The 21,900-nt window shown below is 56.8% G+C and overlaps 2 protein-coding genes across 2 annotated transcripts; both read left to right on the top strand.

Annotated features, from left to right (window-relative positions):
• The first annotated feature begins 2,522 nt into the window (after positions 1 to 2,522).
• LOC143166262 (protocadherin alpha-6-like) lies at positions 2,523 to 5,852 on the top strand. The gene is made up of 2 exons (XM_076350452.1): positions 2,523 to 5,021; positions 5,826 to 5,852. Exons 1-2 carry the CDS (start codon positions 2,523 to 2,525, stop codon positions 5,850 to 5,852), a joined length of 2,526 nt encoding a protein of 841 aa, XP_076206567.1.
• Positions 5,853 to 18,382: 12,530 nt separating this feature from the next.
• On the top strand, positions 18,383 to 21,699 carry LOC143166261 (protocadherin alpha-2-like). Its single transcript, XM_076350451.1, has 2 exons — positions 18,383 to 20,881; positions 21,673 to 21,699. The coding sequence occupies exons 1-2, from the start codon at positions 18,383 to 18,385 to the stop codon at positions 21,697 to 21,699; spliced, it is 2,526 nt and encodes an 841-aa protein (XP_076206566.1).
• The last annotated feature ends 201 nt before the right edge of the window (positions 21,700 to 21,900 follow it).

Genomic DNA, 21,900 nt, shown 5'->3' with positions numbered 1-21,900 from the left:
GAAAATGAGGCCGGAGGAAGAGCTCTTCATCGAGATACGGGAGGAGTGCTTGGGAGCTGTGCTTGCCCTGTGCTTTTCCAGCCTTTGTGGAGGATTGTCGTGCTGGGCTGTGATGGGTTTGAGTTCCCGAATGAGAGAGTACTTGTTTGTACTCTTTGGAGCGTGTTTGCACAGCTGTCCAAGTACCTGGGGCTTGGGCTTGTGTTTCCGAGGGTGGAGGATTCTGCTGTGATGTAGCAGAGCTGCTCGTTGCCGTACGATTGCCTTGCTGTGTTATGTGCTGGGTCCTTGAGAGGACTGGAGGCTGAAGAGTGTGGTCTTCTTCCAGAAGGGAAGGGGAGGTGCAGGGGCAGGCATGTAGAGAATGTTTTGGTAAAGGGGGAAAAGAAGAGAAGAGAATAGACAAGGATGGAAGCAGAAAAGTGGGAGAGGGAAGGATAGGGCAGGGTGAGGCAAAGAAGAAAAAAGAAGAGAAGGAAAAGAAGGAGGAAAGAGAAAAAAGGAGAAAGGCAGAGATGAAGAAAGAAGAAGGAGGAGGAAAAGAATGAGAAAGGAAGGAGGAAATGAGAAGAAGAAGGAATGCAAGAGAAAGGAAGGTGGAAAGGAAGGACTCTATGCAAGGAAACAGCAAGCAAAGATGAAAGAAAGAAGGAAGAGGAGGGAAGGGAGGAAGGAAGAGAAGATAGCCGAGATTACCAGGCTGCCCCGATGTTATCTCTACATGCTGAATGGAGTTGAGGACGTCGGCATCATCGGTACTGAGAGACGCTGTGGAAGGCTTGATGAAAAGCGGTGAGGAAGAGGGAAGAGCTTTTGCCTGAGGGCCTGTCCGTGCTCCATGGCGAGAGTGATGTGGTCCTGCAGCAAACACGTTGGTAAAGGAGACGAGGAAGAGGCGAAGAGGGAAGAAGAAGAGAAGGGGAGGGAAGGACAGGGAAGAGAAGGAGAAAGAGGAGGGAGGGAAGGAAAGGGAAGGAAAGGGAAGGAAAGGGAAGGAAAGGGAAGGAAAGGGAAGGGAAGGGAAGGAAAGGAAAGGAAAGGAAAGGAAAGGAAAGGAAAGGAAAGGAAAGGAAAGGAAAGGAAAGGAAAGGAAAGGAAAGGAAAGGAAAGGAAAGGAAAGGAAAGGAAAGGAAAGGAAAGGAAAGGAAAGGAAAGGAAAGGAAAGGAAAGGAAAGGAAAGGAAAGGGAAGGAAAGGGAAGGAAAGGGAAGGAAAGGGAAAGGAAAGGAAAGGAAAGGAAAGGGAAAGGAAAGGGAAAGGAAAGGGAAAGGGGAAGTAAGCAATGACTAGAGAGAATGAAGATAAAGGCAGAAAAGAGGAATGAGTTTACTAGCGTGCACGGATGCTGTCACTGTACAGACAAAGGTGGTGAGGGAGAGGAAGGAAGAAAGAAGGAAATAGAAAGAAAGAAGGAAAGAAGCAAAGAAGGAAAGAAGCAAGGAAGGAGTAAAGGAAGGAAGGAAGAAGACACAAAGGAAGAAACCGTAAATGAGATTACCAGGGTGCACCAACGTTATCTTGCAGAAGAATGGTGGAAGGAAAGGAAAAAGGCAAGGCAGGAACCTGCGGAAGTAAAAAGCAAGGGAGGAAGGAAGAAAGAACAGCAGGGAAGGCAGGAAGTATGGAAGGCAGGAAGGCAGGAAGGAAGGCAGGAAGGAAGGAAGGAAGGAAGGAAGGAAGGAAGGAAGGAAGGAAGGAAGGAAGGAAGGAAGGAAGGAAGGAAGGAAGGAAGGAAGGAAGGAAGAAGCGATAGACAAGATTACCAGGGTGCAGCGACGTTACCTCTAGACGCTGAACGGAGGTGGTCCCTAACAGCCCCCCCGCTGGTTAGAGCACCGCGCTCCGGCGCTGATGCCCCGTAATTAGCGCTGATGGCTCCGTCTTGGATGGTCTCCGCCGCGGCGCCGGAGGCGACTGGGGAGGGGTTAAAGAAGAGAGAAGGGCGGAAAGAGAAGGGAAAGGGGAGTAAGGAATCGTGCACGGCAGGGCAAGAACGAAAAGAAGAAGGACGAGAAGAAAGCAGAAAGAGAAGGAGAAAAAAGTAGGGAAATGAAAGGAAGAAGAAAGAGAGAACCGAAGAAAGATAACGGAAGGAAGGAAGGAAGGAAGAAGGAGAAAGGAAGGAAGAGAAAGGAAGAAGGGAGGGAAGGAATCTGTGCAAGTAAAGAGCAAGTAGTCACGAAAAAAGGAATAAAGAGAGAAGGAAAGAGAGGAACAAAAGAAAGAAAGAAGAAAAGGGAAGAGGAGGACGGAAGGAAGAGAGGAGCGAGGGGATGACCGGCGCGGGGCCGGCGGCGCGGGCGACGGTGGGGAGCGTGTGAGGCGGCGGAGCAGCACACGGTGTCGCTGCAGGCTCAGAAACGGCGGCTCCGCGGCGAGGCGGCTCCGCCCCGGTGCGGCGGAGAGCCCGGCTGTGAGCGCGGGGGGGCGGCGCGGGGCGGGCAGGAGAGCCGGTGCGTCCGGGCGGCGGCGGGGAGCCGTGCGGGGCCCGGTCGGGTGCCGGCGGCGGCGGCGGCGGCGGCGATGGGCGTGTGCTGGGGTCCCGTGGTGCGGGTGCTGGTGCTGCAGGCGGCCTGGGCGCTGGGCGGCGGGCAGGTGCGCTACTCGGTGCCGGAGGAAGCCAAGGCCGGGACGGTGGTGGGCCGGCTGGCGCAGGACCTGGGCCTGGAGGCGGGCGAGCCGGAGGCGCGTCGGCTGCGGCTGGTGGCGCAGGGCCGGCGGGCGAGCGTGGAGGTGAGCGGGGCGAGCGGGGCGCTGGTGGTGAGCTCGCGGCTGGACCGGGAGGAGCTGTGCGGGAAGAGCGCGCCCTGCGCCCTGCGCCTGGAGGTGCTGGTGGAGCGGCCGCTGCGCGTCTTCCACGTGGAGCTGGAGGTCACCGACATCAACGACAACGCCCCGCTCTTCCCCGCCGCCCGGAGAAACCTGAGTTTATCGGAGAACAACCCTCCCGGGTCTCGGTTCCCGCTGGAGGGCGCGTCGGACGCAGATGTGGGAGCCAACGCGCAGCTCTCCTATACGCTCAGCCCCAGCGAGCATTTTAGAATAGAAGAAGAAGAGAGTAACTCTCGCAGTAAGTCCCTGTTTCTGGTGCTCGCGAAACCGCTGGACCGGGAGACGGTTCCCGTGCACCGGTTGTTGCTGACGGCGAGGGACGGGGGCCGTCCGTCGCTGACGGGCACGGTGGAGCTGGTGATCTCGGTGCTGGACGTGAACGACAACGCGCCGCAGTTCAACCAGTCGGTGTACAACGTACTTTTGCCCGAAGACGCCTTAGAGGGGACGCTGGTGGCCCGGCTGAGCGCAACGGATCCGGACGTAGGAAGTAATCGAGAAGTGATTTACGAAATTGATACTTTTGTTCCTCCCTCGGCCTCAGACGTGTTCAGCATCGATGCAAAAAGCGGGGAGATGAGACTGACGGGCGCGCTGGACTTTGAGACTGTTACTTTCTACGACCTACACGTGAAGGCGACAGATCAGGGAAACCCCCCGCTGTCGGGCCACTGCAAGGTGGTGGTGGAGGTGGTGGACGTGAACGACAACGCGCCGGAGGTGTGGGTGACGTCGCTGTCGGTGCCGGTGCCGGAGGACGCGGCGGTGGGGACGGTGGTGGCGCTGCTGAGCGTGTCGGACCGGGACTCGGGGGCGAACGGGCGGGTGCGGTGCGCGGTGTGGCCGGCGGCGCCGTTCGGGCTGGTGGCGACGTTCGCGGGCTCGTACTCGCTGGTGCTGCGGGAGGCGCTGGACCGGGAGCGGGTGCCGGAGTACGAGGTGGAGGTGCGGGCGGAGGACGGCGGGGCGCCGCCGCTGCGCGCCAGCCGCGGGGTGCGGGTGCCGGTGTCGGACGTGAACGACAACGCGCCGGCGTTCGCGCAGGCCGTGTACACGGTGCTGGCGCGGGAGAACAACGCGGCGGGCGCGGAGCTGGCGCGGCTGTGGGCGCGGGACCCGGACGAGGCGGGCAACGGGCGCGTGAGCTACTCGGTGGCGGAGGGCGGCGGCGGGGGCGCGGCGGGGGCGGCGGGCGTGGGGTGGCGTGCGGCGTCGAGCTACGTGTCGGTGGACGCGGAGAGCGGGCGCCTGTGGGCGCTGCAGCCGTTGGACTACGAGGAGCTGCAGGTGCTGCAGTTCGAGGTGCGGGCGGTGGACGCGGGGGAGCCGCCGCTGTGCGGCAACGCCACGGTGCAGCTGTTCGTGGTGGACGAGAACGACAACGCGCCGGCGCTGCTGGCGCCTGCGGGCGGCGGGCCGGGGCCCGGGGCCGCGGGCTCGTCGGCGTCGGGGCCGGGCTCGTCGGGGGCGTTGTGGGCGTGGGCGGCGTGGGGGGCGCCGGCGGGGCAGGTGGTGGCGAAGATCCGCGCGGTGGACGCGGACTCGGGCTACAACGCGTGGCTGCGGTACGAGCTGTGGGAGCCGCGGGGGAAGGGCCCGTTCCGCGTGGGGCTGTACAGCGGCGAGGTGAGCACGGCGCGGGCGCTGGAGGAGGCGGACGGCCCGCGGCAGAGGCTGGTGATCGTGGTGCGGGACCACGGGGAGCCGGCGCGCTCGGCCACGGCCACGCTGAGCGTGTCGCTGGTGGAGGGCGGCGAGGCGGCGCTGGCGGCCGCGGGCTCGTCGTCGTCGTCGTCGTCGTCGTCGTCGGGGGCGGGGCTGCGTCCGGCGGCGGGCGCGGAGGGCGGCGCGGCGGCGGCGGCGGCAGCGGCGGCGGCGGCGACGAACGTGTGGCTGGTGGTGGCGATCTGCGCGGTGTCGAGCCTGTTCCTGCTGGCGGTGGTGCTGTACGGGGCGTCGCGGTGGGCGCCGCGGGCGGCCGTGCTGTCGGGGCGCGGGCCGGCGACGCTGGTGTGCGCCAGCGAGGTGGGGAGCTGGTCGTACTCGCAGCGCCAGAGCCGGAGCCTGTGCGTGGCGGACGGCGCGGGCAAGAGCGACCTGATGGTTTTCAGCCCCAACTTCCCGCTGCCGCCGCCGCCCGGCCCCGCGGCGAAGGAGACGCAGCCGGAGCCGCCCGCTCTCCTGGACACGGTCAGTGGCCCTCCCTTTCTCGCCCCTTCTCGCCCCTTCTCGCCCTTCTCGCCCTTCCCTCCCGCCCCCTGGGCAGGCGGTGGTGGGAGCCGTGCTCGGGCGGCGGGGCCTGCGGGCGGTGGGTGCTTGGCGGGTGCTTAAGGGTGTTGATGGGACCCTTGCACCTGCCTTCGCGTCCTCGCCGGAGCCCCTCGGCTCTTGCTTCGGCGTGGGGAAGAGATGCAGGTATTGCCGCAGCCGGCAGCAGTTACCGTCCGCAGCGGAGGTTTGCTGCTCTGGGTGGGAGTTGTTCTCCCGCAGAAGAAAAGCACTGCCGATTGCGAGGAGAGGTGCCACGGCATGAGCTTTGCAGACGCTCTTGCTTGCTGGTGTGTGGCGTTTCCACCCGAGCTTGCTGGAGGAGTGCAAGAGACGCAGGCTGTGGTGGTGACAGTGCCCCCCCGGCCCTACTTCCTGCCTTGTTACCGTGGCTGAGTGCAGTCCGTGCTGGAATCAGCTGTGGTTTCTTGTCCAAAACGGTGTCCTTGTCCTCCCCTGTGATTCTGCTCTGGAAGAGAGGGGATGGAAGGTGACAACTGGGCCTTCAGGGTTCTCTCTCCCCGTGGTGTAATTCCTGCCTTTCAGTTCTCTCAACAGCGGCATTATGAAAGTAGGGAAAGCAATAGGGACTTTCCCTGTTGTTTTTTTTTCCTCTAAGTTTGTTGATACTGTAGTTCGTAGCGTAAAGCGTTCAGGGAGAGGAGTGTCACCCAAGGCAGGTGTTAGAAAAGGGAATTTTCTTCTCCTGCTCCCCCTTTCCCCCAGGTTGTGGACTGCATTCCTCGCCCGTGAATTGTCATGACATATGCTGACCTGTTTTGATGTTCTTTTCATACTTGCATCAGCAGCATCAACTTTACCAAAGCCCTGTAAGCCTCCTTTTCAACCAAAGAAACCCCTAACCAAAGAACCCCGAAGTGTCCTATGCGTTAGATATCACCCATTACAGAGCTGTGCTCGTCAGCATTTGGGTTGCTCTCTCACAGCATGAAATCGATGCACATTGCACTTAGAGCTGTCCCGACATCATGGGTTTATGCAAGGCAGGTCCTGCTTGACTGACCTGATCTCCTTGTGTGACGAGGTGACCCACTTAGTGGATGAGGGAAAGGCTGTGGATGTTGTTTACCTGGACATTGTTAAAGCCTTTGACACCGTTTCTCACAGCATTCTCCTGGAGAAAGTGGCTGCTCGTGGCTTGGACGGGCGTAGTCTTTGCTGGGTAGAGCACTGGCTGGATGTCTGTGCCCAAAGTGTTGTGGTGAGTGGGGTTCAATCCAGTTGGCGGCCGGTCACAAGTGGTGTTCCCCAGGGCTCAGTACTGGGGCCAGTTGTGTTTAGCATCTTTATCATTGATCTGGACGAGGGGATCGAGTGCACCCTCGGTAAGTTTGGAGGCGACACCAAGTTGGGCGGGAGTGTTGATCTGCCTGAGGGCAGGAAGGCTCTGCAGAGGGACCTGGACAGGCTGGATCGATGGGCCGAGGCCAATTGTATGAGGCCTAAGATGGCCAAGTGCCGGGTCCAGCACTTGGGTCACAACAGCCCCATGCAACGCTAGAGGCTTGGGGAAGAGTGGCTGGAAAGCTGCCTGTCGGAAAAGGACCTGGGGGTGCTGGTTGACAACCGGCTGAATATGAGCCGTCAGCGTGCCCAGGTGGCCAAGAAGGCCAATGGCATCCTGGCCTGTATCAGAAATAGTGTGGCCAGCAGGAGTAGGGAAGTGATCGTGCCCCTGTACTCTGCACTGGTGAGGCTGCACCTCGAATACTGTGTTCAGTTTTGGTCCCCTCACTACAAGAAAGACATTGAGGTGCTGGAGCGTGTGCAAAGAAGAGCAATGAAGCTGGTGAAGGGTCTAGAGCACAAGACTTCTGAGGAGCAGCTGAGGGAGCTGGGGTGGTTTGGTCTGTAGAAAAGGAGGCTCCGGGGAGACCTCCACACAACCACCTGAAAGGAGGTTTTAACCAGGTGGGTGTCGGTCTCTTTTCCCAAGTAACAAGTGATAGGACAAGAGGAAACGGCCTCAAGTAGTGCCAGGGGAGGTTTAGATTGGATATTAGGAAAAACTTCTTCACCGAAAGGGTTGTTGAGCACTGGAAGAGGCTGCCCAGGGAAGTGGTTGAGTCGCCATCCCTGGAGGTATTTAAAAGACGCGTAGCCGTGGGGCTTAGGGACATGGCTTAGTGGTGGGCTTGTCAATGTTATGTTCACAGTTGGACTCGATGATGTTAAGGGTCTTTTCCAACTTAAATGGTTCCATGATTCTGTGATCATCTTTGGAAATAGTATTGCTCCCAGGTGTGTAAGATTCCATGTGAGACTGCTGAAGCATAGCAAAACATGAAGGGGAAGCTGTGGAGAGTCTGTTGGACACCGTGTATGCGATACCATCTGCATGTTTTTCCGTGGCGCTCTCATGGATGGAAGGGTCTGCAGAAGCTGGAGTGAAAGGAAAGTGTGGCATGTGGCAGAAGTGAATGTGGCAGTGGCACTGAGTAGGGCCTGGCCACGTCCTGATGTAAAGGGTGACCCTGAGCCGTGGGAAGACTTGTCTGAGGGACGTGGAACTCCTTGGGAAGACCGTGGGCCTTGTCAGAAGAGAAGAATGGGAGATGATGTGCTTGCCTGGAGAAGACATGTCCTAGAGTGGGGACTGGAGGATGCCTAGCGGAAAGCATGAGGCAGGATGTGCACGTAGTGTTCTTTCCCAGGATCCTTTCCCAGGCTCCAAAGGTCTGGATTGGGAGGCCTTCTTGATCGTAAGATACTGTGTGGTACTGAAATGCCCACAGTGTCCTTTGGGGTTATGACTATCTGGCAGCAGAGAGAGTCCCTTGTGCTGGTGCCTGCCTGACGTAGGCAATGTGTTGGTGAGAGGGGCTGAGATGCAGACTGCTGAGTACTGTCTGGTGCAGCTTTTTGCTGCTGTTTTGGGAAAGGTGTTGTGGGAGGGTATTGCTTCAACCTGGTGTCCTTGTGCAGTGGTGGGCATCTGTAGTAGCTTCCACAGCCGTTGATGTTGCCATGATGGTTCCTTGCTCTTCGTCAGGTGGGATTTGTAAAGGGGTGTGATGCGGAGGTGGGTGTAATCTGTGTGTGCTTGACTTCCCCTACTTGTGCATTTGCACAGGTGGCCTCAGTAGAGATGGTGTGTCCCCTTGTCATGCTTAACTCAGATATTTGCACGTACACGCCAAATCCTTCAGAGCAGCCCAGCTCTGGTTTTCTGTGGTACAAGTATTCCCACCCAGTTGGTATCGCGAGTGTGCTTGCGCTTCGGCATTTGGTGTGGTTTATTCAAAGAAGAAAATCCGTGCGGACTGAGACCAGAGCTGTCGAGGTCTAATCACAGAATCCTTAAGAACTCCAATGTGCAGCTCTGTGGTGTTTCTTTTTGAGATTGCTGAACAGGCAAAAGGATTGATGCTGAAGTTCACACAGCTGGGAAGAGCCTGCCCGGTGCTGTGTGGCTTTGCAGCCTTCCATATGTTCTTTACGCCGATCATGAGGGAAGGTGGGGATGTGCAAGGGTCTGGGTCACGCTCAGAGCTGGGTTTAGAGCTGGGCATGTCGTTGGGGTGGAGCAATGTCTGGGTATTGTGGCAGTGATCCTGTGAGTGGTACCGAGTAGGGCTTGGGCCTGTGTGACGGGGAGGGTGAGTTTGGTCAGGGGATTGAAGGTCTTGCCTGCTGGAAATGGAGATGCTGGGTAGAACATGGTCTGTGTCGTTGGGGAAGGACTGGAGAATGTCTGCTTAGCTGTGGAGATGCCATTCCCCATGGTGCGGGATAGAGGATGCCAGTAGAAAACCTTGCGAAGAGCCCTGGTGCACAGGGCTGCTTGCCCGGGATCCTCTCAGGACCTCCACAAGTTCTGCACATCCTCTCACCCTTTTGTGCTCTGCGTGATGTGAAGATATCTGGCATAGGCTGCTTTGATAATTTGTGCTTGAACGTGGAATGTTGTTGGTCAAACAGAAGCTCTCTGAAATTTGGCTCATGCTGCCAGCCTTCTCTGATCCTTCCTTGGTCTTCTCTCTGCTCTTCTCTCTGCTCCCCAACAAAACCCAAATCCAGTTCTCCTACACAGTTGCTATCATCCGTTACGGTGGTGTGCTCATCAACATTTTGTTTTTTCTCTCAGTGCATGAAATCACTGCCATCGCCATTAGGGCTGTCCCGACATCCCCTTTAGAAAGGGTATTGGTCCCAGGTCTGCCACGTTTCCCTCTGCGATAGCTGAAGCATTGCCAAACACGAAGGGTCAGCAGCAGAGAGTCTGCCGACACTGTGCCTATGATACCTGTGTGTGTTTTTTGTGGTGCTCTCCTTGATGGGAAGTGTCTGCACTGCTTGGATTGAGGCCACTGAGTAGGGCCTGGCCATGTCCTGATGTGCAGGGTGACCTTGAGCAGTGAGAAGATTTGTCTGAGGGAAGTGGAACTCCTTGGCAAGACCGTGGGCCATGTCGTAAGAAGACAAGAATGGGATCTGATGTGCTTGTCTTGAGAACGCTTGTTGCAGAGTGGGGACTGGAGGATGCCTAGCGGAAAGCATGAGGCAGGATGGGCACGGAGTGTTCCTGCCCAGGATCCTTTCCCAGGCTCCAAGGGTCTGGAGTTGGAGGCCTTCCTGATTGTGAGATACTGTGTGGTACTGAAATGCCCACAGTGTCCTTTGGGGTTATGAATATCTGGCAGCAGAGAGAGTCCCTTGTGCTGGTGCCTGCCTGACGTAGGCAATGTGTTGGTGAGAGGGGCTGAGATGGAGACTGCTGAGTACTGTCTGGTGCAGCTTTTTGCTGCTGTTTTGGGAAAGGTGTTGTGGGAGGGAAGCTCTTCAATGTGGTGTCCTTGTGTAGTGGTGGTCATCTGTAGTAGCTTCCACAGCCGTTGATGTTGCCATGACGGTTCCTTACTCATCCTCAGGCAAGACTTTAAGGCAATGTGATGCGGTGGGTGTAATCTTTGTGCACTTGCACAGTTGGCCGACAGTACAAATGCTGTGTCCCCTTGTCATGCTTTACTCATTTGGTTACACGCACGGACATGCCAAACTCCAGAGCAGCCCAACTCTCCTTCTATGGCACAAATTCTCCTATCAAGTTGAAACCGTGAGTGGGCTTATGCTTCGGCATTTGGTGTGGTTCTCGTGAAGAATAAAATCCATGTGGACTGGGATCTGAGCTGTCACAGCTCTCATTGCAGATTCCTTAAGAACTCTAATGTGCAGCTCTGTGGTGTTTCCACCTGAAATTGCTGAAAAGATGGAAAGTGTTTAGGGTGAAGTTCACGCAGCTGGGAAGAGTCTGTGAGACACTGTGTGGCTTTGCATCCGTCCGTATGTTCTTTGTGGTGATCACGAGGGAAGGTGAGGATGTGCAAAGGCCTGGGTCGTGCTCAGCGTGGGGTTTAGAGCTGGGGCATGTGATTGTGGTGGAGCAATGCCTGGGTATTGTGGCAGTGATGCTGCTAGTGGCATGGAGTGGGGCCTGGGCATGCGTCACTGGGAGGGTGACTTTGAGTGGGGAAGAGTCTTGCCTGATGGGAATGGAGATGTTGGGTAGATCACGGTCTGTGTCATTGGGGAAGAACTGGAGAACATCCGCTTAGCTGGAGATCTCCTTTCCCATGGTGTGCCATAGAGAATGCCAGCAGAAAACCTTGAGAAGAGGCCTGACGCAGAGTTCAGGCTGCTCTCAGGCCCTCCAGAAGTTCTGCACATCCTCGCACCCTTTTGTCCTCTGTGATATTCCTGCGTGATGTGAAGACATCTGCCATAGGCTGCTTGAATAGTTTGCTCTTGAATGTGGTATGCTTTTGGTCCAACAGAAGGGTTTTGAAATTTGGATCATTTTGGGTGCCTTCTCTGAAGCTCTCCTCGGTCATCGCTCTGCCCACCTCTCTTGTTTGGGAGGGGAAGCAGTGCTGTCCGTATTCAGGATGTTGGCAAACCTTGCATTTCAGTAAAGTGGAATGGCTTCCTTTAGTTTTCTTCTCCCAGCAAAAATTCTCACCCTTTTCTTTTTCTTCTCTCACATTGGCAATGTGTTGGTCACAGCGGATGAGATGCAGACTGGAGAATTTTGGCAGCTGTCTGGTTGCAGAGCGTTGGGCCGTTTGCCATCAGTGTGGGGGATGGCTTTTCCACTCTCCTGAGCTGAGGTTGACGTTGAGAGAATGTCCTTAGCTTTCAGGCCTCCCTTCTGCTTCCCCTGTGATAGAAGTGCCTAAGGGAGCACTGCGCACTGTCCAGGGATGTCGAGGCTTTTGGAGAACGTAATTTTTTTCTGCCCAGCATCCTCAGAAATCTCTCATAACGTTAAGGGAAAATGTCCTTTAAAACCAATTCTCCTGTCCTGAAAATGTTTATTTTCTGAAGAAGCAACCAGCGATGCTACAGGTAAGTCGCTGATACGTAAAGAAGATGTGTTTGAGAGACAGATGTACTTTTGTTCCTGTTCAGTGGTGGTATCTTGATGTTGGATGGACCCAGTGATGCCTGGATTGTAATGCCTGTAGGCTGGACCAGTAAGGCACCCCTGCCTGCTCTCGTTCCTTTCCTGCTGCTTCCAGGCACAGCGTGGTCGGGTGGCAGCAAGAGTGGATGGAGGAGGGACCCCAATGCATTTCGCGGAGTGGATGTGTTGGGAGTCAAGGGGATGTTCTCAGTGAAAATATCGTGGTGTTACCTTCGTGGCTTTTATTTGGCTGTGTGGCAGGTGGCTCATGCCGATGAAGAAGAGGTATTGCGTGGGGACTCATGCCCCTGGATACCGAGGTTCTTGCTGTGTCATTCTGGCAGTGCCTGCCTGCCTGAAAGGGAAAGCAAGAGCTTGACATTCAGTGTGCAGGTGAAAATGAGGCCCGAAGAAGAGCTCTTCATCGAGATACAGGAGGAGTGCTCGGGAGCTGTGCTTGCCCCGTGCTTTTCCAGCCTCTGTGGAGGATTGTCGTGCTGGGCTGCGATGGGTTTGAGTTCCCGAATGAGAGACTCGCCTGGGTTGCTTGGACTCTTTGGTGCGTGTTTGCACAGCTGTCCAAGTACCTGGGGCTTGGGCTTGTGTTTCCGAGGGTGGAGGATTCTGTTGTGATGTAGCAGAGCTGTTTGTTGCTGTACGATTGCCTTGCTGTGTTATGTGCTGGGTCCTTGAGACGACTGGAGGCCGAAGAGTGTGGTCTTCTTCCAGAAGGGAAGGGGAGGTGCAGGGGCAGCCTGTCTGTCTTGCACGGACGGGAGGAAAGCAGGAATGTTGTTCCCCATCCGGAGGCATGGAAGGCGGAAGGGAAGGGGAATGATGGCTCTTGCCAAAGGGCATTTCCCTTTGTATCACGTGGGAAATATTTTGGTAAAGGGGAAAAAGGAAGGAAGAGGCAAGGATGGAAGCAGAAGAAAATCGGGAGGCAAGGGTAGGGCAGGACAGAGCAGGAAAGAAAAAGGAAGAGAAAGAAAAGAAGGACGAAAGAGAAAAGGAAGAGGAAGGAAGAGAGGACGGAAGAAAAGGAAGATCGGACCAAAGGGAAAGGAAGAAGGAAAGAACGAGAAAGGAAGATGGAAAGGAAGGAATCTCTGCAAGGAAAAAGGAAGCAAGGGAGAAAGGAAGGGGAAGGGAGGAAGAGGAAGGGAGGAAGGGAGGGAGGGAGGGAGGGAGGGAGGGAGAATTTACCAGTGGTGAAGAAGAGGAAAGAGCTCTTGGCAAAGGGCATGTCCGTGCTCCGCTTTGAGAGTGATGTCGTGATATAGAAAGCACACTGGTAAAGGGAAGAAGAAGAGAGTAAGGGGAGAGCGGGACAGGGATAAGAAGAGAAGGAGTAAGGGGATACAGAAGAGAAGGAAGGAGGGAACAGCAGAGAGAAAGGAAAGCAAACAAGTACGAAGCAAGCAGCAGAGAGAAAGAAGATAAAGAAAGGAAGAACCGATAAACGAGTTCACTAGCATGCACCGACGTCATCACTGTACAGAGGAAGGAGGGTAGGGAGAGAAAGAAAGAAGGAAAGAAAGGAAGAAGGAGGAAGAAGAAAGAAAGAAAGAAGCAAGGAAGGACGAAATGTAGCAAGGAAGAAATAAAGGAAGGAAGATGACGAAGACAAAGAAAGGAAGAAATCATAAAGGACGTTACCAGGGTGCAGCGACGTTCTCTCTAGACGCTGAACGGAGGTGGTCCCTAACAGCCCCCCCGTTGGTTAGAGCACAAAGAGGGATGTAGACAAAGCAGAGATGTTTAATGCCGCCTCTGCTTCTGTCTTTAACACCGATGATGGGCCCTGGGAGCCCCGGAGCCCTGTGTTGGAGGAGCGTGAGTGGGGGAACGCTAAACTCCCAGCCAAGTCTGAACTTGTTTGAGAGTTGCTGCTCCAGCTGGAGGCACGTAGGTCTATGAAGCACAATGGGATTCACCCCAGGGTACTGAAAGAGCCAGTCGATGTTATCGCGGGACCTCTCTCCGTTATCTTTCAATGGTCTTGGGAGTCTGGAGAGGTCCCCGTTGACTGGAAGTTGGCAAACGTTGTCCCAATTTTCAAGAAGGGTAAGAAGGAAGACCCTGGTAATTACAGGCCTGTCAGTGTCGCTTCAGTGCCTGGTAAAGTGATGGGGAAGGATATTGTGGGAGTTACTGATAAACACTTGAGAGACACTGCAGCCATTGGTCGTAGCCAGCAGGGGTTCACGAGGGGAAGGTCCTGTTTAACTAACTTAATTTCTTTTTATGACAAGGTCACCCATCTAGATGAGCAAGGGAAGCCAGTAGATGTGGTGTGTTTTGGGTTTTAGCAAAGCTTTTGATACCGTCTGTCCTGGTTTTGGCTGGGCTAGAGTTAATTTTCTTCCTAGTAGCTGGCATAGTGCTGTGTTTTGGCTTTAGCATGAGAATAATGTGATAACAGACCGATGTTTTAGTTGTGGCTAAGCAGTGATAATACTAAGTCAAGGTCTTTTCAGCTTCTCTTGCTCTGCCAGCGAGGAGGTGCACAGGAAGCCAGGAGGGGGCACAGCCAGGACAGCTGACCCAAACTGGCCAAAGGGACATTCCATACCATGTGACATCATGCTCAGTATATAAGCTGGGGGGAGGTAGCTGGGCATCAGCGACTGCTGCTCAGGGCCTAGCTGGGCATCGGTCGGCGGGTGGTGAGCGGTTGCATTGATTTTTTTTGGTTTTGTTTTTCTCTCTCTTGTTGTTTCACTTTCCATTACTATTACTATTACTATTACTATTATTATTATTGTAATATTTCAAGTGTTAAACTGTTCTTATCTCAACCCATGAGTTTTCTTACTTTTGCTCTTCCGATTCTCTCCCCCATCCCACCGGGGGGGGGGGGCGGGGTGAGGGTGAGCGAGCGACTGTGTGGTGCTTAGTTGCCAACTGGGGTTAAACCACAACATGTCTCTCACAGTATCCTTCTGGATAAACTGTCCAGCACACAGCTGTCATAATACTTGTCGTAAGACAGGTCCATCGTACGTTGGGTGAGCAATTGGCTGACGGGTTGGGGTCAGAGAGTTATAGTAAAAGGGGTGACATCAGGCTGGTGGCCAGTCACCAGTGGGGTTCCGCAGGGCTCAGTTTTTGGGCCAGTGCTCTTTAATATGTTTCTAAATGATCTGGATGCAGGAGTCGAATGTACGTTAAGTAAGTTTGCTGATGATACTAAATGAGGAGGAGCAGCGGACTCCCTCAAGGGTAGAGAGGCCTTAGAGTGAGATCTGAATAGACTAGAAAGCTGGGCAATCACCAACAATATGAAATTTATCGAGAACAAATACTGGATTCTGCACCTGAGACGGGGTCATCCTGGTTATACGCACAAAGTGGAGGACGAGAGGCTGGAGAGCAGCCCCTCGGAAAGAGATCTGGGGGTTTGGGTGGATGGCAAGTTGAATATGAGTCAACAGCGTGTCCTGGCAGCCAAAAGGGCCAACCGTGTCCTGGGGTGCATCGAGCACAGCATAGGTAGGTGGTTGAGGGAGGTGATTGTCCCCCTCTACACTGCAGTGGTGTGGCCGCACCTCAAGTACTGTGTGCAGTTTTGGACGCCTCAGTATAAGAAGGACATCAAACTATTCGAGTGTGTCCAGAGTAGGGTGACCAAGATGGTGAAGGGTCTTGAGGGCAAGACTTTTCGGGAGCGGCTGAGGTCACTTGGTTTGCTCAGCTTGGAGAAGAGAAGGCTGAGGGGTGCCCTCATCACAGTCTACAACTTCCTCGAGGGGGGCAGCAGAGGGGGAGGTGCTGATCTCCTCTCTCTGGTGACCAGCAATAGGACACGAGGAAATGGAAGGAAGCTGCGTCAGGGGAAGTTCAGATTGGATGTTAGGAAAAGGTTCTTCACTGAGAGGGTGGTTGGTCACTGGAACGGGCTCCCCAGGGAAGAGGTCACGGCACCAAGACTGTCAGAGCTCAAGGAGCGCACTGTACAGTGGTTTCAAAATTTTGGCAGAAAATGAGTAATTTTTTCTCTGTCTGGCAACCCCAGAAATCTCTCATAACGTTAAGGAAAAATGTCCTTTAAATCCCATTGTCCTGTTTTGCAAATGTTTCTTTTCTGAAGAAGCAACCAGTGATGCTACAGGTAAGTCGCTGATACGTAAAGAAGATGTGTTTGAGAGACAGATGTACTGTTGTTCCCGTTCAGTGGTGGTATTTAGTAATGTTGGATGGATGGAATGTTGCGTGGGCTGTAATGCCTGTAGGTTTGGAGCAGCAAAGCACCCCTGCCTGCTCTCGTTCCTTTCCTGCTGCTTCCAGGCACAGCGTGGCGTAAGTGGATGGAGGAGGGACCCCAATGCGTTTCGCAGAGCAGATGTGTTAGGATGTTCTCAGTGAAAATGCCGTAGTGTTACTCTCCTGGATTTTGTTTGGCTGTTTGACGGGTGGACCATGCTAATGCGGGAGAGGTATTCCACGGGGACTTATGCCCCTGTGTTGTTCTGGCTTCCCTGAAAGGGAAAGCCAGAGCTTGACATTCAGTGTGCAGGTGAAAATGAGGCCCGAAGAAGAGCTCTTCATCGAGATACAGGAGGAGTGCTCGGGAGCTGTGCTTGCCCCGTGCTTTTCCAGCCTTCGTGAAGGATTGTCGTGCTGGGCTGTGATGGGTTTGAGTTCCCGAATGAGAGACTCGCCTGGGTTGTTTGGACTCTTTGGAGCGTGTTTGCACAGCTGTCCAAGTACCTGGGGCTTGGGCTTGTGTTTCCGAGGGTGGAGGATTCTGCTGTGATGTAGCAGAGCTGTTTGTTGCCGTACGATTGCCTTGCTGTGTTATGTGCTGGGTCCTTGAGAGGACTGGAGGCCAAAGAGTGTGGTCTTCTTCCAGAAGGGAAGGGGAGGTGCAGGGACAGGCATGTAGAGAATATTTTGGTAAAGGGGGAAAAGAAGAGAAGAGAATAGACAAGGATGGAAGCAGAGAAGTAGGAGAGGGAAGGATAGGGCAGGGTGAGGCAAAGAAGAAAAAAGAAGAGGAGGAAAAGAAGGAGGAAAGAGAAAAAAGGAGAAAGGCAGAGATGAAGAAAGAAGAAGGAGGAGGAAAAGAATGAGAAAGGAAGGAGGAAATGAGAAGAAGAAGGAATGCAAGAGAAAGGAAGGTGGAAAGGAAGGACTCTATGCAAGGAAACAGCAAGCAAAGATGAAAGAAAGAAGGAAGAGGAGGGAAGGGAGGAAGGAAGAGACGATAACCGAGATTACCAGGCTGCCCTGATGTTATCTCTACATGCTGAATGGAGTTGAGGACGTCGGCATCATCGGTACTGAGAGACGCTGTGGAAGGCTTGATGAAAAGCGGTGAGGAAGAGGGAAGAGCTTTTGCCTGAGGGCCTGTCCGTGCTCCATGGCGAGAGTGATGTGGTCCTGCAGCAAACACGTTGGTAAAGGAGACGAGGAAGAGGCGAAGAGGGAAGAAGAAGAGAAGGGGAGGGAAGGACAGGGAAGAGAAGGAGAAAGAGGGGGAAGGGAAGGGAAGGGAAGGGAAGGGAAGGGAAGGGAAGGGAAGGGAAGGGAAGGGAAGGGAAGGGAAGGGAAGGAAAGGAAAGGAAAGGAAAGGAAAGGAAAGGAAAGGAAAGGAAAGGAAAGGAAAGGAAAGGAAAGGAAAGGAAAGGAAAGGAAAGGAAAGGAAAGGAAAGGAAAGGAAAGGAAAGGAAAGGAAAGGAAAGGAAAGGAAAGGAAAGGAAAGGAAAGGGGAAGTAAGCAATGACTAGAGAGAATGAAGATAAAGGCAGAAAAGAGGAATGAGTTTACTAGCGTGCACGGATGCTGTCACTGTACAGACAAAGGTGGTGAGGGAGAGGAAGGAAGAAAGAAGGAAATAGAAAGAAAGAAGGAAAGAAGCAAAGAAGGAAAGAATCAAGGAAGGAGTAAAGGAAGGAAGGAAGAAGACACAAAGGAAGAAACCGTAAATGAGATTACCAGGGTGCACCAACGTTATCTTGCAGAAGAATGGTGGAAGGAAAGGAAAAAGGCAAGGCAGGAACCTGCGGAAGTAAAAAGCAAGGGAGGAAGGAAGAAAGAACAGCAGGGAAGGCAGGAAGTATGGAAGGAAGTATGGAAGGAAGGAAGAAGTGATAGACAAGATGACCAGACCGCACCGGCATTACCTCTAGACGCTGAACGGAGGTGGTCCCTAACAGCCCCCCCGCTGGTTAGAGCACCGCGCTCCGGCGCTGATGCCCCGTAATTAGCGCTGATGGCTCCGTCTTGGATGGTCTCCGCCGCGGCGCCGGAGGCGACTGGGGAGGGGTTAAAGAAGAGAGAAGGACGGAAAGAGAAGGGAAAGGGGAGTGAAGAATCGGGCACGGCAGGGCAAGAACGAAAAGACGAAGGACGAGAAGAAAGCAGAAAGAGAAGGAGAAAAAAGTAGGGAAATGAAAGGAAGAAGAAAGAGAGAACCGAAGAAAGATAACGGAAGGAAGGAAGAAAGAAGGAGAAAGGAAGGAAGAGAAAGGAAGAAGGGAGGGAAGGAATCTGTGCAAGTAAAGAGCAAGTAGTCACGAAAAAAGGAATAAAGAGAGAAGGAAAGAGAGGAACAAAAGAAAGAAAGAAGAAAAGGGAAGAGGAGGACGGAAGGAAGAGAGGAGCGAGGGGATGACCGGCGCGGGGCCGGCGGCGCGGGCGACGGTGGGGAGCGTGTGAGGCGGCGGAGCAGCACACGGTGTCGCTGCAGGCTCAGAAACGGCGGCTCCGCGGCGAGGCGGCTCCGCCCCGGTGCGGCGGAGAGCCCGGCTGTGAGCGCGGGGGGGCGGCGCGGGGCGGGCAGGAGAGCCGGTGCGTCCGGGCGGCGGCGGGGAGCCGTGCGGGGCCCGGTCGGGTGCCGGCGGCGGCGGCGGCGATGGGCGTGTGCTGGGGTCCCGTGGTGCGGGTGCTGGTGCTGCAGGCGGCCTGGGCGCTGGGCGGCGGGCAGGTGCGCTACTCGGTGCCGGAGGAAGCCAAGGCCGGGACGGTGGTGGGCCGGCTGGCGCAGGACCTGGGCCTGGAGGCGGGCGAGCCGGAGGCGCGTCGGCTGCGGCTGGTGGCGCAGGGCCGGCGGGCGAGCGTGGAGGTGAGCGGGGCGAGCGGGGCGCTGGTGGTGAGCTCGCGGCTGGACCGGGAGGAGCTGTGCGGGAAGAGCGCGCCCTGCGCCCTGCGCCTGGAGGTGCTGGTGGAGCGGCCGCTGCGCGTCTTCCACGTGGAGCTGGAGGTCACCGACATCAACGACAACGCCCCGCTCTTCCCCGCCGCCCGGAGAAACCTGAGTTTACCGGAGAACAACCCTCCCGGGTCTCGGTTCCCGCTGGAGGGCGCGTCGGACGCAGATGTGGGAGCCAACGCGCAGCTCTCCTATACGCTCAGCCCCAGCGAGCATTTCGGTTTGGATTTACAGCGGAGTGAAGAATACCGAGAATCCCTGTTTCTGGTGCTCGCGAAACCGCTGGACCGGGAGACGGTTCCCGTGCACCGGTTGTTGCTGACGGCGAGGGACGGGGGCCGTCCGTCGCTGACGGGCACGGTGGAGCTGGTGATCTCGGTGCTGGACGCCAACGACAACGCGCCGCAGTTCAACCAGTCGGTGTACAAAGTGCAGGTGCCGGAGAGCGCTGCGGAGGGGACGCTGGTGGCGCGGGTGAACGCCACGGACCCGGACGTGGGAAGCAATGGGGAAATGACGTTCACAGCGAGCAATACTTTTCCTCCAAAGGGCTTAAACCTCTTCGTTTTAAATCCGAAGACGGGGGAGATCCGTCTCACGGGCGCCCTGGACTTCGAAGACGTCCGTTCCTACGAAATACAAATTGAAGCGACAGATAAGGGGACGCCCCCGCTGTCGGGCCACTGCAAGGTGGTGGTGGAGGTGGTGGACGTGAACGACAACGCGCCGGAGGTGTGGGTGACGTCGCTGTCGGTGCCGGTGCCGGAGGACGCGGCGGTGGGGACGGTGGTGGCGCTGCTGAGCGTGTCGGACCGGGACTCGGGGGCGAACGGGCGGGTGCGGTGCGCGGTGTGGCCGGCGGCGCCGTTCGGGCTGGTGGCGACGTTCGCGGGCTCGTACTCGCTGGTGCTGCGGGAGGCGCTGGACCGGGAGCGGGTGCCGGAGTACGAGGTGGAGGTGCGGGCGGAGGACGGCGGGGCGCCGCCGCTGCGCGCCAGCCGCGGGGTGCGGGTGCCGGTGTCGGACGTGAACGACAACGCGCCGGCGTTCGCGCAGGCCGTGTACACGGTGCTGGCGCGGGAGAACAACGCGGCGGGCGCGGAGCTGGCGCGGCTGTGGGCGCGGGACCCGGACGAGGCGGGCAACGGGCGCGTGAGCTACTCGGTGGCGGAGGGCGGCGGCGGGGGCGCGGCGGGGGCGGCGGGCGTGGGGTGGCGTGCGGCGTCGAGCTACGTGTCGGTGGACGCGGAGAGCGGGCGCCTGTGGGCGCTGCAGCCGTTGGACTACGAGGAGCTGCAGGTGCTGCAGTTCGAGGTGCGGGCGGTGGACGCGGGGGAGCCGCCGCTGTGCGGCAACGCCACGGTGCAGCTGTTCGTGGTGGACGAGAACGACAACGCGCCGGCGCTGCTGGCGCCTGCGGGCGGCGGGCCGGGGCCCGGGGCCGCGGGCTCGTCGGCGTCGGGGCCGGGCTCGTCGGGGGCGTTGTGGGCGTGGGCGGCGTGGGGGGCGCCGGCGGGGCAGGTGGTGGCGAAGATCCGCGCGGTGGACGCGGACTCGGGCTACAACGCGTGGCTGCGGTACGAGCTGTGGGAGCCGCGGGGGAAGGGCCCGTTCCGCGTGGGGCTGTACAGCGGCGAGGTGAGCACGGCGCGGGCGCTGGAGGAGGCGGACGGCCCGCGGCAGAGGCTGGTGATCGTGGTGCGGGACCACGGGGAGCCGGCGCGCTCGGCCACGGCCACGCTGAGCGTGTCGCTGGTGGAGGGCGGCGAGGCGGCGCTGGCGGCCGCGGGCTCGTCGTCGTCGTCGTCGTCGTCGTCGTCGGGGGCGGGGCTGCGTCCGGCGGCGGGCGCGGAGGGCGGCGCGGCGGCGGCGGCGGCGGCGGCGGCGGCGGCGACGAACGTGTGGCTGGTGGTGGCGATCTGCGCGGTGTCGAGCCTGTTCCTGCTGGCGGTGGTGCTGTACGGGGCGTCGCGGTGGGCGCCGCGGGCGGCCGTGCTGTCGGGGCGCGGGCCGGCGACGCTGGTGTGCGCCAGCGAGGTGGGGAGCTGGTCGTACTCGCAGCGCCAGAGCCGGAGCCTGTGCGTGGCGGACGGCGCGGGCAAGAGCGACCTGATGGTTTTCAGCCCCAACTTCCCGCTGCCGCCGCCGCCCGGCCCCGCGGCGAAGGAGACGCAGCCGGAGCCGCCCGCTCTCCTGGACACGGTCAGTGGCCCTCCCTTTCTCGCCCCTTCTCGCCCCTTCCCGCCCTTCCCTCCCGCCCCCTGGGCAGGCGGTGGTGGGAGCCGTGCTCGGGCGGCGGGGCCTGCGGGCGGTGGGTGCTTGGCGGGTGCTTAAGGGTGTTGATGGGACCCTTGCACCTGCCTTCGCGTCCTCGCCGGAGCCCCTCGGCTCTTGCTTCGGCGTGGGGAAGAGATGCAGGTATTGCCGCAGCCGGCAGCAGTTACCGTCCGCAGCGGAGGTTTGCTGCTCTGGGTGGGAGTTGTTCTCCCGCAGAAGAAAAGCACTGCCGATTGCGAGGAGAGGTGCCACGGCATGAGCTTTGCAGACGCTCTTGCTTGCTGGTGTGTGGCGTTTCCACCCGAGCTTGCTGGAGGAGTGCAAGAGACGCAGGCTGTGGTGGTGACAGTGCCCCCCCGGCCCTACTTCCTGCCTTGTTACCGTGGCTGAGTGCAGTCCGTGCTGGAATCAGCTGTGGTTTCTTGTCCAAAACGGTGTCCTCGTCCTCCCCTGTGATTCTCCTCTGGAAGAGAGGGGATGGAAGGTGACAACTGGGCCTTCAGGGTTCTCTCTCCCCGTGGTGTAATTCCTGCCTTTTGGTTCTCTCAACAGCGTCATTATGAAAGTAGGGAAAGCAATAGGGACTTTCCTTTTTATTTTTCCTCTAAGTTTGTTGATACTGTAGTTCGTAGCGTAAAGCGTTCAGGGAGAGGAGTGTCACCCAAGGCAGGTGTTAGAAAAGGGAATTTTCTTTTCCTGCACCCTCTTTCCTCCAGGTTGTGGACTGCATTCCTCGCCCGTGAATTGTCATGACATATGCTGACCTGTTTTGATGGTCTTTCAATATTTGTATCAACAGCCACACCCTTTCAAAAGCCCTCAAAATCTTCTTTTCTTTAAAGAAAAAACAAACAAACAAACAAAAAAACCAACCCATAAACAAAGAACCAGTCCTCCCCAACAAAAGCCAAATCAAATTCTCCTACACAGTTGCTATCATCCGT

This window comes from Aptenodytes patagonicus, chromosome 12 (assembly GCF_965638725.1).
Source record: "Aptenodytes patagonicus chromosome 12, bAptPat1.pri.cur, whole genome shotgun sequence".
In the NCBI taxonomy this organism is placed as follows: Eukaryota; Metazoa; Chordata; class Aves; order Sphenisciformes; family Spheniscidae; genus Aptenodytes; species Aptenodytes patagonicus.
The sequence above is the reverse complement of the archived record's forward strand: the minus strand, read 5'-3'. Positions and strand labels throughout refer to the sequence as shown.

Excerpts from the sequence above, each read along its gene's own strand:
- LOC143166262 (XM_076350452.1), top strand. The coding sequence starts at position 2,523 with ATGGGCGTGTGCTGGGGTCCCGTGGTGCGGGTGCTGGTGCTGCAGGCG. Across the intron at positions 5,022-5,825 it reads CGCCCGCTCTCCTGGACACG|GTTGTGGACTGCATTCCTCG; the intron begins GTCAGTGGCCCT and ends CCTTTCCCCCAG.
- LOC143166261 (XM_076350451.1), top strand. The coding sequence starts at position 18,383 with ATGGGCGTGTGCTGGGGTCCCGTGGTGCGGGTGCTGGTGCTGCAGGCG. Across the intron at positions 20,882-21,672 it reads CGCCCGCTCTCCTGGACACG|GTTGTGGACTGCATTCCTCG; the intron begins GTCAGTGGCCCT and ends TCTTTCCTCCAG.